The 14438-nt window shown below is 62.2% G+C and overlaps 2 protein-coding genes across 8 annotated transcripts in view; one reads left to right on the top strand and one right to left on the bottom strand.

Annotated features, from left to right (window-relative positions):
- The window catches only part of LOC112613925 (coronin-7), a 64617-nt gene that overhangs the window by 14569 nt on the left and 35610 nt on the right, over window positions 1–14438 (bottom strand). The gene's annotated exons all lie outside the window — the stretch shown is intronic.
- Window positions 2562–14210, top strand: VASN (vasorin). Its single transcript, XM_025369819.1, has 2 exons — window positions 2562–2743; window positions 11546–14210. The coding sequence occupies exon 2, from the start codon at window positions 11555–11557 to the stop codon at window positions 13574–13576; it is 2022 nt and encodes a 673-aa protein (XP_025225604.1). The 5' UTR covers window positions 2562–2743; window positions 11546–11554; the 3' UTR covers window positions 13577–14210.

Below are 14438 nucleotides of genomic sequence, written 5' to 3'. Positions count from 1 at the left end.
GTCACGGCACCCAGCCCCAAAGGTTGTCCAAGTGTTGGCATGGGCCTGACCCCAGGCCGTGTAAAGAGAGCTAAGTGGGGTCTAGGTCCGGAACATGGTACGTGAGCCCTGCCAGCTAGGCAGAGGGCCAGAGGTGGTAAGAGGTATTGTCGGCACCTCTCCTGCTGGAATCTGGGCCTGCCACTGGGAAGGGCTCTGACTCTGACCCAGGTCCTGGGTTCTGTCCCAGGCATCAAGTTATAGAAGGTCTAAGGCCCAGATCTGCCACTGTCCCTCAGCCAAGTCCCAGAAGCTAGAAGACAACCTCAGTACCAACTGGGAGGAACGAGCAGCTTCAGCCTCCGGATAAGCCCCACCAGCTCTCCCAGGACTCCTGTGATTAGCACAGAGGGGAAGCACCAGGGTGTGCTTGCTACAAAGAGCAGCTGCAAGGCTTCTCCTCTGTCCTCCCCTCCAGCCCATCCCTCCCCCTCAGGCCCCTTCCCACCAACCCAAACATTCTGCCATTGTGCCAGTTCAAAGCAGGCTGGGTCCCCTGGATCTGTCCCTATCACCCAGGTGGGAGAGTTAGGATCCTTCGACCCCACCCCCACTCCCATCCCCACACTCCCTAGCTCCCCCGCTGTGTGCAGGCTGCTGGTAACCAGGTTCTAAAGGCGGTGGCACCTTGAAGCCATACAAGGCAATGTTGGATAAACTGAGAGGGGACTCCTAAAAGCTTCCCTTGAGCCTCTGGGTAAGTGGGGACCTGTGTAAGACCAGGGCACAGGATTGGGGCAGGGGGTGAACACCAGGCAGATAGGGTCTCTCCATCTGCAAGAACCGGCCACAGAGGCGAGAAGCTTCAAGGCCATCAGGAGGTCCCGTTCCTTGAGGAAAGTCAGGTTGGAAGCTCTTGGAGCCCTCTTCACCCCTGACCCTGGGCATCTGTGGATGCTTCTGAGGGCTTTAGAGGACACAGGGCCAAGGGAAGAAGCAGGGAAACAGTTCGACAAGAGGCTGCACAGCACTGACTGGAAGCTGAGATGGTTCTGGGGCTGGGCAGGAAACTCAAGTGAGTGGACAGCTTGGCAGGAGGCAGCAAGGAGTGGTGGGGACTCGGGTGACCCATGAGCCTATGTTGTGGCAGAGGGAGCAACTGCCACTCAGCCACAGCTGAGAGTTCCTGTTCAATGCAAGCTGGGAAGCCCCATTTTAATATGAAACCACCTGATTTTTCAATGTTAGCAGTGCCTTCAAAGTTGTAAAAACTCCCATAAAGGCGGCACTAAACGCACCCAAGGGCCAGCCCCAACCCATGAACAGAGGTCCACAAGCCATGCCCTAATCCATGTAGACTGAGAAACGTATGGGGTGTGGAGCCCTGCCAGCCCTGGAAAGGCACCCTGTGGAGAGAGAGCCCTGTGGAGGGGAGGTCCAGAAGGTGACTGTCCCAGCCAGACCCTGCTTAGCCCTTGATGGCTAGACACAGAGGCCATCCTGCCTTCTGGAGATAACTGAGTCCTCCAGAGACTACGAAACCCTCCAGCTGCTGTGGCCCAGCCTCCCAGGGATAAGCCTTCAGGCCCCCCAAAGACTAGAGCTAGCCCAGCCAAGGGCCTTGGCCACAGGCCGGGCTGGAGGCGGTGTGGGTGTCCCAAGGCTCTCCGGAAGTCAGGAGCTGAGCTGGGCCCCCAAAGGCTCTGAAGCATGACTGACCACAAACGCGGAGGGGGAGGAGGGCAGAGTGTTTTCCTGGAATCCTCCAAGGCAGGGGATTTTTCTGGACTAGTCCAGCCCCTGGCACCCGCCCCTCCTGCCCTATCAAGGGCCACTGTCAACTGCAGCCCAGGTCCCACCCACTGACGGTGACCACCTCTATGCCTTCACATCTCAGGCTTCAAGCTGCCAGTAACTGTGGGGCCGTGGGCAGACCACCACTGCCCTCCCTGACACAGTCCCTTCCTGTCATAATATGGTGAGGAAGGGAGTCCAGGGCTGCTCACAACTCTGAAGGCTGCCGTGGCTAAGAGGACCCTGAGCTCAGATTTGGCATTGGAGTTTGTACTTAGGAGGCTCTTGAAAGGGCTTTGTGTGGGTTGCCAGGAGTTTTTTGAAATTGGGATTAGCTACCAACAATAACACATTGAAAGATTTCACCTAAAAATCTGGATTTCCAGTTTCTCTTCAAAAATCCAAAGCTCTAGCTGGCCCGGGCTGGTCATGAGGACTCAGTCCTTACCAGACCCACTCCCACCATCCCGTCTTTCCAGGGCCGCAGACGCCCTGGCGTGGACTTCTGGCAGTTGTCACCTGCCTGGCGCCTCATAGGCATCTGGCCTGTGACACTTAGGATTCCTAAACAGTCTCTCGCTTTTTACACAAAAAGCAGGAACCTGCCCAGTGTCATCCGGCAAACCCACGACAGACAAGGTCTCCAGGCCCAGGTCCGGAGGCCGCAGAATGAGGGCCAGGCCAACCCAGCCCACGAGCCCCTCGGTGGGGAAGGGGCGTGTCTCCATGCGGCTCCGCCCCGGCCAATGGGGAGAGGCCCCGCCCCCTGCCGCGCCGGGCCCGCTCCCCCGGGCTCTTAAGGCGCGACTGGCCTCCCCCGGGCCGACTCCGGAGCCCGAGCCCGGGGCGGGTGGAGGCGGACTCGAACGCGGTTGCCTCGGGACCCAGGACCCCGTCGGGCCCGACCGGCCGGGAAAGACTGAGGCCGCGGCCTGCCCCGCCCGGCTCCCTGCGCCGCCGCCGCCTCCCGGTGAGTTTCTGCCGGGCTGGGGGGCTGCGGGCGGGGACGGGGGCGCCAGGGCCAGGCTGTGCACACGCGCGGTTCACGCGCTAGGACCGCCGCCGCGCGCACACACGCACTCTCGGGACCGCGGTCCCAACCCCGCACGGTCACCCGGGCCGCCCGGCGGGCAGGCCCTGTGCGCTCCTTTCCCCGCCGTCCTGGGGCACCGACAGCCCCGCGGCCGGCCAGGGTGCGTGCCTGAGTGTGCGGTGAGCCCGCAAGGCTGCAGACAAAATAAACACCCCCTCCCATGCTTCCTTCTCCCACGGCTGGGCCCTCCGGCATGACCAGTTTTATGATTCAGACCCCTTTGAGGGGGGATAGCCAAGGCGTAGGCTTGGGTTACTTTTCCCTCCTGGGGTCCGGCAGTAGGTGCTGCTGTGCAGAAGGGCTGCCTGGGGTCCTCTGGACCCTTGTCACTCAAAGCACAGCTGGGGGCTACAGATATGCAGCCCTAGGGAGGGGCGGGGGGTGGCTGGTGGGCGTCTGATGCCCATCCCTCCAGGTGGGGGATGGACCTGTACTGGCCAGGGCCCTTAGTGCTCCGGGTCGTAGGGTGCCGGGTCTCTGCCTCTGCCAGGGAAGGGGCTTTGCTTGGGCTGCAAACCCAGTGGCCTGGAGCCAGCCTAGTCCTTTGTGTCCCTGGGCTGGCAGTGCTGGGGCCTGAGGACTGCCGAGGTCCCCTGTGGTCACTGGCAGGCCAGCCGATTAGTGCCAACCATTCTGCCTCTCCCCCGTTCGTTAACGATTGCCACACCAGGGTCACTGACCGCCTCTCCTGCTGTGGCCCAGGGGTGGAGTGTGCAGGGTGGAAGGAAGAGGTCCTGGGGGTCTAGGTGTCCCCCTGCCTGCCTTTTGCACCAAGGACAGGTGAGGCTCTGAAGAGAGGCAGTGGGACCTAGAGCCCCCTTCCCTGGGCTGAGAGCCTCCAGGGCTGGGGACTGGATAAAATCTCCAAGGTCCCTTCACACTAGACTGTGCTTTGGGTGTTGAGGGCATAGAGGGGTGACCGGGCTGGGACCTTCCAAGCAGGGTTCATTAGGGCCAGTCCAGTGGGCAGCAAAGTCCAGGATGGGCCCAGCTATTGACAAAAACCCAACAGAGCTGAGGCAGGCAGGTGGGGGATGGGGAGCAGTCCCCTGAGTTTACTCTCTTCTCCCAGGGGAGTTGGCCTGGAGCTTCTGTAAACAGAGTGTCAGAGGCAGGAAGAGGCTCTGGTGATGAGCAGCCCAGCTGGATCCCCTCCAGACCATTATCTAGCCTCCCCTGGGCCTGGGGAGGGAGGATGCGCACACGCATGCCAGCCTGGGGGCCGGGCACTGCCTGTCCCACCCCCGTCTCCTGCGCATTGGAACAGCTGTCCTGATACCTGTGGGTCCGGAGGGTCAGATGGAGATGGAGGTGGGGCTGCGGGCTGGGGTCCCAGGGCATTTGCCATCCATGGCACCTCTCTCCATATTCTGGGAATGGGAGAAGGGGATTCAGCATAAGGAGCCTCTCAGACACTGCCCAGACCTGTGCTTAACCAAGGAAGGCCCCTCTGGCAGGCAGCCCAGGGGCCAGGGAGATGGCAAGGGAGATGCCCTAGGCAGGAGATGGGTCCGTGGCTCCTAGCTCCCATTACTGTCACCCCCACCGACAGCCCTGGGGGAGCTGGGATAAGTCCCAAGTAAAGAGAATTAAGTCCTTGCCAGGGCTTATAAGTGGATCCTAACACTACACTGGGCAGCCTCTGGGAACAAGAAAGCAGGGCCCTGCTGAGCCCCGGAGGGAGCTCCCACCTCAGCAGCCCAGACAGCCAGTCCTGCCAGTGGAACAGAGGTGTGCAGAGGGGAGGCTGCCCACAGAGCCATCCCTGACCACTGGATAGCCCTGAGCTCACGGGAGGGCAGCAAGGCCACCTAACTCTGTTAGTGACCTCTCCTGGACCCCCCATCAGCTGCCCTTAGAGTCCCCTCCCTGGGCTGGGGAGCCCAAGGCTCTGTGCTGCCAAGAAAACCAGCTCCCCTCACTGCTGTGGAATTTGCGTGAGTTCTTGGAGCAGGGGGAGGGTGCACGTGTGTGTGTGTGTGTGTGTGTGTGTGTGTCTGCAGGAGCACTGCCCAGTGGGTGTGTGTCTAGTGTGGGCGTGTCTGCGTGCGCGTGACTGCAGCAGGGCTGTGTATTTGGGGGTGGGCGGGGGTGTTTGGGGGAGCCTGCTTGCACCAGGAGGGGCAGGGCCTCAGCCTCCTTCCTTTTATCGGTTTCCACATTCCAGAGTCAGCCGGATCGCTTTCCCTCCGCGCTGGGCCGCCGGCCTCCCCCGCTTTTCCTCATTCCAGCCTCCCTGGGTGTGAGGAGGCTGGAGGAGGCTCCCTCGGGCCACCTCGGTTTTTAGGGGGGGGTGGGGGTGGGCCAGGGGCCAATTATTCTCCAAGGTTGGGGACGGCCCCCACCAGACACCTCGTGGGGAATGCAGTAAGGCTCTGACATTCCTCAGGGGCTGCCTGAGAGATTTAATTAAGGAGGGAGGAGGGAGCCAGCCTGCACCGGGAAGGGGCTGGGGCGGCCGCTGGGGCCCCTGCTGGCCCTGGGCCCCGAGCCCGGCTGGGCATTGAGAGCAGTGCGGGGGCTGGGTTGTGGTTCAGTGGCCAGGTCCTGTTCTGCCTCCCTTAGTCCATCCCGCCTGCTGATTGATCAGCTCACAGACCCCAGGGGCGCCATTTCTGCCACGGGTTGGCCAAGAACCCTGGGTGACTGGGGGGGGTTCAGCATGGGGAACTTGAGAAAGGCAAGACCCCTTCCAGGGCCACTTCCTTCTCAGATCCCCAGGCCCAGGAAGCTTAGGGCTGGCGGCCTTCCTTGGTGACTAAGGTGTTCTTCTGGCAAGTTCAGGGTGAATTGCAGGTTAGGGCCTTACTAGATGGGTGCTTGCCCCTGGGTGGGGACCGGGCAGTGAGGAGGCCCCGTGTTGAGGCCCAGCCCTGGTGGCATCACACCTGCCGCGTGCCGACAGTGGCATCTGGACTGGCCCATTTCTAGTTGGGCTGCAGACACCACACAGCTCTCAGGGCCACAGGTGTCCTCCCTGACAGGTTGCAACTCTTGTGACTGAGATGGCACATCCCACTGCCCCAGGGACTCACTTGAGCTGGGGCCTGGCCTTAGTCACTGGTCTCTCTGCCCTGGGCTAACAGGTCTGGCAGCTGCCAAGTCACCCACGGTGCCACTGAAGGCACCCACCTGGGGCCGGGCCAGCCTCCTGGGTGGAGGGAGGAGGGAAGGCCCTGTGCCTGCTCCTGTCCCAGCCCTGCCAGCTGGTCCACACCTGCTCCGGGATCCAGAGCCCCCTCCCTGCACAGGAAGACGAGCTGACATCCTGACAGTCTCCTTTGCTATCCTCTGCCCTGGTGTTCTGAATCCTGGCTGTGCAGAGGACTCGCTCAAGGAGCTTCTCCAAAATACAGCTCTGCCTGGGTCTCACCCCTAAAAATTCTTTTTTTTTTTTTTTTTGAGACGTAGTCTCGCTCTGTCCCCCAGGCGGGAGTGCAGTGGCGCAATCTTGGCTCACTGCAAGCTCCGCCTCCCAAGTAGCTGGGACTACAGGCGCCTGCCACCACGCCCGGCTAATTTTTTTGTATTTTTAGTAGAGACGGGGTTTCACCACGTTAGCCAGGATGTTCTCCCTCTGCTGACCTCGTGATCCTCCCACCTTGGCCTCCCAAAGTGCTGGGATTACAGGCATGAGCCACCATGCCCGGCAGAAATTCTTGTTTAATTGGCCTGGGGGTGGGGCCCCAGCATGGAGGTTTTTTGAAAGCTTCCTGGGTGATTCTGATGTGCAGCCCCGGGGCAAAGCCCTGGCGTCACAGGTGGGAGATGTTAGCCCAGAGAGGGGAGCGTGCTTGGGTGAGGTCACAAAGCGTGCTGAGTGCCTGACCGAGCTCCTGGCTGTGGCATTATCTGTGGAATGAAGAGCGCCAGCTTGGGGTGGTGGATGGAGTAAGAGGCTGACACCGGTGTGGACCCCCGCTCAATCACCAGCCAGGGGTCCCCGTGCCTATAGGGAGGGCCTACCTGCCGCAGTCCCTGAGGAACTCGAGGCCCAGCCCTCTCTGCCCTTTCTGTGAGGGCCCAAGACCCCTGACCTCTTTGCCCTGCCCTTGGGACTGCTGTGTCCCAAGGAAGGGGAGACGGGGCGGACCCAGCCGGGCCCTGAGCCTCCTCGGACACGTCAGCGAAACTGGAGCCAGCCGTCCTGGCCGCCGGCACAGTCCCGCCTGCCTGAGGGGGTTGGCAGACTCCCGGGGCTGGGCTGCTGCCAGGCCTTGCCGGCCACACAGAGCCTCGGCAGGCCAGCATGGGGAGCGGGGGCCCGGAGTCTCAGGGTCAGACCTGCAGCGCCTGTCCTGCACCCACTCTGAAGCATCCGGCACAGGAGGGGTGTGCTGGCCTCAGACTGTCTGTCTGTCTGTCCAAGCCTGTCCCCTACTCAGCAGGCACACCGCCTGCCCCAGGATCACTAAGATGAGCTCGCCAGGGGCTGATGTGCTTGCCAGATGCCTGGGTCCCACCCCAGCCATGCTATCCCCTCGCCCGTCCCCGCCTGACCCTGGGCGTGTGTGGTGTACCCCAGGGGGTGGGTGGGTGTCCCCCTGGGAGATGAGATACAAGTGCCTTGTCCTCCTTACTCATAGGGCCCCTCCCTGAAGTCCTGTGCTGAAGGGGACTGCCAAAGGACAGATCACCCACCACATGCCCCCTTCCAGAACCGGAGATACCCCACCCCCGCCCCCAGGCCCCAGGGTGAAGGGCAGCCTTGGTGTGGGGACGTCCGATCTGTATAAAGCTGGCCTGAAACCCTCTCCCTTGGTAGTACCCGCGCCCGGGGGGCAGGCAGGGTTCTGGCTTTATGAGTAACGCCCTCTGCAGTGAATGTTTACCGACCACTTAGCATGTGCCCCGAGCACAAACCAAGTCACCCCAGACACAGGCGCCACGAGCAGTCCCCACTGCACGATGGGGACTGAGGTGGGGGCCGTGGCTGGGCTGTGGACCCTATCGCCCTATGCCAGCTACTGTGCCAAGGAGGGGGCAAGGCCGGCAGCAGCACTCAGCAAGGCTGAGGAACTTGGGTGGAGGAGGGAGACCCCAGACCCTCGCTGTCATCTTCCCACCCCCCTACATCCCCGAATCCCAGGGCTGCCTCCGGAACACCACCTGCACTGGGCAGAGGAAAAGGTCTCACCTCCCTGCCTGACTAGTGGATCAAATATCAAAGCTCAGGTCCTGGGATCACTGGTGGGAGGGCGGGTGGGCGGCAGCAAACACAGTGTGACCTGTAGACAGCCCCCAGCCCAGCGCCCACACCAAGCACACGCCCAGACCCCAGGCGGGCGGGACAGCTCCCAGAACTTGTTAAAAGAACTTCCGCATTTGAAAACAAACAGGACAACAGAAAATGACAACTCCAGAGGGTGAGGGGGCAGGGCTGCTTGCACCAGCTCCAGAGGTGAGAAACTGAGGCCCACAGTTGAGAAAGGAACTCTGGCCTCTGTCCCCTGCCACCCCGCCACCGTCGCCTCCACGGTCAGCCTTCCCCCACTGGGTTCCTCTCGGGGCTGGCTGATGGGTTCCTCAGTGCCAGGAGCCCCTGGCGGCGCCCTCAGAGCTGCCAGCCTGTAGCTTACAAACTCTGGGGTTTTCCAAAGCTCCAGCGCTGCCTCCTCCCTCCTCCCTTTGCTGTGGGGGTATAATTGGGGCTCAGGCAAAAGAGCTCACCGCACGTTTTACGGGGCTGGGAAGCAGGCTGGCTGCTACCTGCTGGGTGGTCAGCCCAGGACCCCAGCCCACAGTCCCGACCCAGACCCCTGTCCTGCTGACAGGGACGCACACTCCACAGCTCACAACCTGTCAGCCAGAAAGCCACCCTGTGGCCAGATGGACCCACAGCATCCCCTCCCCCTTCACAACCTTGCTGATTAAAGACCCAACAGTGCAAGGAGAAGAGCACCTCCCAGCATGTACCCCTAAGAGCTGGCCTGCACACCTGGCCTCGCAGGGCTGAGGACTCCACATGCAGCCCCCACTGCAGCCCTGAAGTGTCCCAGATACTCAGATGAAGAAACCGAGGTGTGAGAGCAAAGTCACTGTCTGTGGCCTCGCAGCTTGGACACCTCTGAGCCCAGGGCCGCCTGTCTGGAGTGAGAGCTTTTGACTGTGACCTTAAATGAGGCCCAAGGGGAGCTGAGGCCACAGTGGTGGCCAGGCTGGCCACATGGAGGGTCCCTTCCCACCCTGGAACCTGGCTGCACCCTTTGTGACCCTGGCCTGGCCCCGCTGGGAGGACTAATTCAGGCAGAAGTGGCCTCACCCCCCACATGGACATGGGGTGGGTGGGGGTCACTCACAGCCCACATCTGGAGGCCAGGCCGCACCCGCCGTCCTCTGAGTCAGTGAGGGTGGAGCGGGTCCCACAGGGGAGGAGAAGGCTGGGGGTGTGGCCCCAGGGCCTTAGGTCATCAGACACGAGCCCCCCTGGGGTGGTACTGGCCGGGCCAGGGACACGTGCCCAGGGTTCAGGGTGCTAACTTCTTCCAGTGCTCAGTGCCAGGCCCTCCTGGGCTGTTCACTCGGCAGAGGTGAGCTAAGCGGGCCTGGAGACACCTATGGCAAAGGCAGGCCGGGTCTCACCTTAGGGAGGTGAGGGGGCACACGACAGCAAGGGGCACACCGCTAGGTCGGGGAGGCTTAGCCTGTTGGCCTCTGAAGGGCGCTTGTTGTCGATAACTGACTAAGGGCTCAGGGTCGGTGGCTTCTAGGGGAGACACTCTGACAGTGCGATACTACAGATGGGCAGGGCCTGCGTGGGCCAAACCCTGGGACAAGGGCTCCTTCCTTTACCTCGAGCTACCTACAGACCTCAGTGGCCACCTCACCAGTGATTTGTCTAATCTGTCCTGGGACCACCTGCTCCTCCTCCTTACATTCCAGAAACCCACGTACCTGGGGGAGAGGGAGCCCCATGGATGGGTCCCCCCAGCCTGGGGCAGTGCGGTGGAGTGCAGGCTGGGTGGGGGTCATGTTCCCTGGACTACCTGCACGGTCCGTGTGGGGGAAGGGGAAGCCCAGGCTCCAGCACAAAGGGCTCTTGTGTGAGCTGTAGGCACCACTGGGCAGGATGCTTCCTGGGGATGGGCTGGCACCCCGTGTGAGGCTCATGGACTCTAGGGGTGCCAAGGTGGGAAGGGCTGCTCCTGGGGACGGCCCCAGTGGTCTCCCCAGGAGTCTAGGTGATGGGGGCCAGCCACAGAGCTGCCTGACTTGGGCAGTGCAGCTAAGATCTGGAGCCTGGAGTGGCTGGTGGGAGCCCCCGCCCCCAGGGCATCTGGAGGGCATGCACCCATCACAGGCGGCTGTTGCACACCTGAGCTCTGGCTCGGACTTGCTGGCACTGCAATGGCAGCGAGTCCCTGCACCTCCATGAGCCCTGCTTTCTTCTGTCTGCCCTGATGTGGCTGCTGGGGGGCTACCTGAGGTGATGATAAACACTTAGTGTTCCTTAGTCCTTTCCACTTAGCTGGCATGTGGGAAGGAGTTGCACCACCACTGCAGAGGGGATGGCTGCTGCTCATCTTTCTTGGTGCCCAGCCCAGGGCAGACCCCAAGAAACAGTAGATGAAGCTGGGGGCGGTGGCTCACGCCTGTAATCTCAGCACTTTTGGAGGCTGAGGTGGGCAGATACCTGAGGTCGGGAGTTTGAGACCAGCCTGACCAACATGGCGAAACCCCGTCACTACTAAAAAAAAATACAAAAATTAGCCGAGCTTGGTGGCTGGCACCTGTAGTCCCAGCTACATGGGAGGCTGAGGCATGAGAATTACTTGAACCTGGGAGGCGGAGGTTGCAGTGAGCTGAGATGACGCCACTGCACTCCAGCCTGGGCGACAGAGCGAAACTCCATCTCAAAAAAATAGAAACAGTAGATGAATGACTCTGCAGAGTTTTCCCAGGCCTGGCACTGCCCCTGGGGCTGCCATGTAGCCAGTGTCCCCACCTGAGCCCTGTGGCCCCCAGCTCCAGCTGTGTCACCAGCCTCAGCTCCCCGCCTCCCTCCCTCACAGGGGACACCTACCAATGCCTGTGACCTCTGTCCCTCCTCCAGGAACCTTCCCGCCGGCCACTTCCTGGCGGCCCGCAGCCCCCAGCCTAAGCAGGTCTGACTGCCCAAGTGGAAAAACACGGGTCCCATAGTTTCCATGTGAAGTCTTCCCGCTACAGTCCCTCCTCCAAGGAGGGCGGGACACGGAGCGTGGCAGCAGGAGCCGGGGACCAGGGCAGCCAGCTTCTCTGCTTACACACCCACCCAGCTGCCTGCCTGCCCCCTCTTCCAGACCCTGTAGGGAGGAGCTGCCGCTCCAAGTCCCATGATTCTCGATTCTCTCTTTCCCTGTCCACCTCTGAGGCAGGGGATGGGGGAACCTACCAAGGCAGAGGCAGGAGGGTCTGGGGTTCAGGAGGAAGTGGTGCATGGTCACTGCACATTCAGTGGACGTCAGGCCCCATGATGACCTCTATGTGCACTGAATGTAACGATAAGGTCACACAGTGAGGGAGTGACAGGGCTGGGACAGAACCTGGTTCAGGGGCACTGACGACCTGACTCATAACTATTGGGTTCTCTTGCATTTGGGGGCAGGAGCAGTGAATTCCCTCTGGCCCTTCCTGGTGTGGCTGCCCTCTAGGCCCCTCACTCATGGTCTTCTGTCTCTGCCTCCTCTCTGCTCCCAGGGACAGAAGATGTGCTCCAGGGTCCCTCTGCTACTGCCACTGCTCCTGCTCCTGGCCCTGAGGCCCGGGGTGCAGGGCTGCCCATCCGGCTGCCAGTGCAGCCAGCCACAGACAGTCTTCTGCACTGCCCGCCAGGGGACCACGGTGCCCCGAGACGTGCCACCCAACACGGTGGGGCTGTACGTCTTTGAGAACGGCATCACCACGCTCGACACAGGCAGCTTTGCCGGCCTGCCGAGCCTGCAGCTCCTGGACCTGTCACAGAACCAGATTGCCAGCCTGCCCAGCGGGGTCTTCCAGCCACTCGCCAACCTCAGCAACTTGGACCTGACAGCCAACAGGCTGCATGAAATCACCAATGAGACTTTCCATGGCCTGCGGCGCCTCGAGCGCCTCTACCTGGGCAAGAACCGCATCCGCCACATCCAACCTGGTGCCTTCGACACGCTCGACCGCCTCCTGGAGCTCAAGCTGCAGGACAACGAGCTGAGGGCACTGCCCCCGCTGCGCCTGCCCCGCCTGCTGCTGCTGGACCTCAGCCACAACAGCCTCCTGGCCCTGGAGCCCGGCATCCTGGACACTGCCAATGTGGAGGCGCTGCGGCTAGCCGGTCTGGGGCTGCAGCAGCTGGACGAGGGGCTCTTCAGCCGCTTGCGCAACCTCCACGACCTGGATGTGTCTGACAACCAGCTGGAGCGAGTGCCACCTGTGATCCGAGGCCTCCGGGGCCTGACGCGCCTGCGGCTAGCCGGCAACACCCGCATCGCCCAGCTGCGGCCCGAGGACCTGGCCGGTCTGGCTGCCCTGCAGGAGCTGGACCTGAGCAACCTAAGCCTGCAGGCCCTGCCTACCGACCTCTCGGGCCTCTTCCCCCGCCTGCGGCTGCTGGCAGCTGCCCGCAACCCCTTCAACTGTGTGTGCCCCCTGAGCTGGTTTGGCCCCTGGGTGCGTGAGAGCCACGTCACACTGGCCAGCCCTGAAGAGACGCGCTGCCACTTCCCGCCCAAGAATGCTGGCCGACTGCTCCTGGAGCTTGACTACGCCGACTTTGGCTGCCCAGCCACCACTACCACGGCCGCAGTGCCCACCACGAGGCCCATGGTGCGGGAGCCTACACCGTTGTCTTCTAGCTTGGCTCCTACCTGGCTTAGCCCCACAGAGCCGGCCACTGAGGCCCCCAGCCTGCCCTCCACTGCCCCACCTACTATAGGGCCTGTCCCCCAGCCCCAGGACTGCCCACCGTCCACCTGCCTCAATGGGGGCACATGCCACCTGGAAGCACGGCACCACCTGGCATGCTTGTGCCCTGAGGGCTTCACAGGCCTGTACTGTGAGAGCCAGATGGGGCAGGGGACACAGCCCAGCCCTACACCAGCCACGCCGAGGCCACCACGGCCCCTGACCCTGGGCATCGAGCCGGTGAGCCCCACCTCCCTGCGTGTGGGGCTGCAGCGCTACCTCCAGGGGAGCTCTGTGCAGCTCAGGAGCCTCCGCCTCACCTACCGCAACCTATCGGGCCCTGATAAGCGTCTGGTGACGCTGCGGCTGCCCGCCTCGCTCACTGAGTACACGGTCACCCAGCTGCGGCCCAATGCCACCTACTCCATCTGTGTCATGCCTTTGGGGCCCGGGCGGGTGCCGGAGGGCGACGAGGCCTGCGGGGAGGCCCGCACACCCCCAGCCGTCCATTCCAACCATGCCCCAGTCACCCAGGCCCGCGAGGGCAACCTGCCACTCCTCATTGCGCCCGCCCTGGCCGCAGTGTTCCTGGCCGCGCTGGCTGCAGTGGGGGCAGCCTACTGTGTGCGGCGGGGGCGGGCCGTGGCAGCAGCGGCTCAGGACAAAGGGCAGGTGGGGCCAGGGGCTGGGCCCCTGGAACTGGAGGGGGTGAAGGCCCCCTTGGAGCCAGGCCCAAAGGCAACAGAGGGCAGTGGAGAGGCCCTGCCCAGCGGGTCTGAGTGTGAGGTGCCACTCATGGGCTTCCCAGGGCCTGGCCTCCAGTCACCCCTCCACGCAAAGCCCTACATCTAAGCCAGGGAGAGACAGGGCAGCCGGGGCCAGGCTCTCAGCCAGTGAGATGGCCAGCCCCCTCCTGCTGCCACACCACGTAAGTTCTCAGTCCCAACCTCGGGGACGTGTGCAGACAGGGCTGTGTGACCACAGCTGGGTCCTGTCCCCTCTGGACCTTGTCTCCTCATCTGTGAGATGCCGTGGCCCAGCTGATGAGCCCTAATGTCCCCAGAACCGAGTGCCTATGAGGACGGCGTCCGCCCTGCCCTCTGCAACGTGCAGTCCCTCGGCACGCCGGCCCTGCCATGTGCTGGTAACGCATGCCTGGGCCCTGCTGGGCTCTCCCACTCCAAGCAGACCCTGGGGGTCAGTGAAGGAAGCTCCCAGAAAGAGCAGAGGGAGAGCAGGTGGGCGACGGGGCTGTGTGACTCTAGCTTTGGCCCCAGGAAGCGAAGGAACAAAAGAAACTGGAAAGGAAGATGCTTTAGGAACATGTTTTGCTTTTTTTAAAAAAATACATATATTTATAAGAGATCCTTTCCCATTTATTCTGGGAAGATGTTTTTCAAACTCAGAGACAAGGACTTTGGTTTTTGTAAGACAAACGATGATATGAAGGCCTTTTGTAAGAAAATAAAAGATGAAATTAAGTGTGTTTCTTGGGCTCAGCCCCAGGGTAGAAGGGCTGGATGGAGGGAGATCGAGGAGCAGCCCTTGCTATGGGGAGCCGGGGCCCTCAGTCAGCATCCCCTGGGCTTGGGCAGCCCTCCCAGGTGTCCTGATCTGGGTGCCATCCACCGTAGGCTTGAATGAGGTGAGGCTGGGCCCAGGTGGGGCAGGGCTGCCTCTGGCCTCGGACAAGGACGGGTCAGGAAGCCTCACC

This window comes from Theropithecus gelada, chromosome 20, assembly GCF_003255815.1.
Source record: "Theropithecus gelada isolate Dixy chromosome 20, Tgel_1.0, whole genome shotgun sequence".
In the NCBI taxonomy this organism is placed as follows: domain Eukaryota; kingdom Metazoa; phylum Chordata; class Mammalia; order Primates; family Cercopithecidae; genus Theropithecus; species Theropithecus gelada.
Note: the sequence above shows the minus strand (reverse complement) of the source record. Positions and strands in the feature narration are given on the sequence as shown.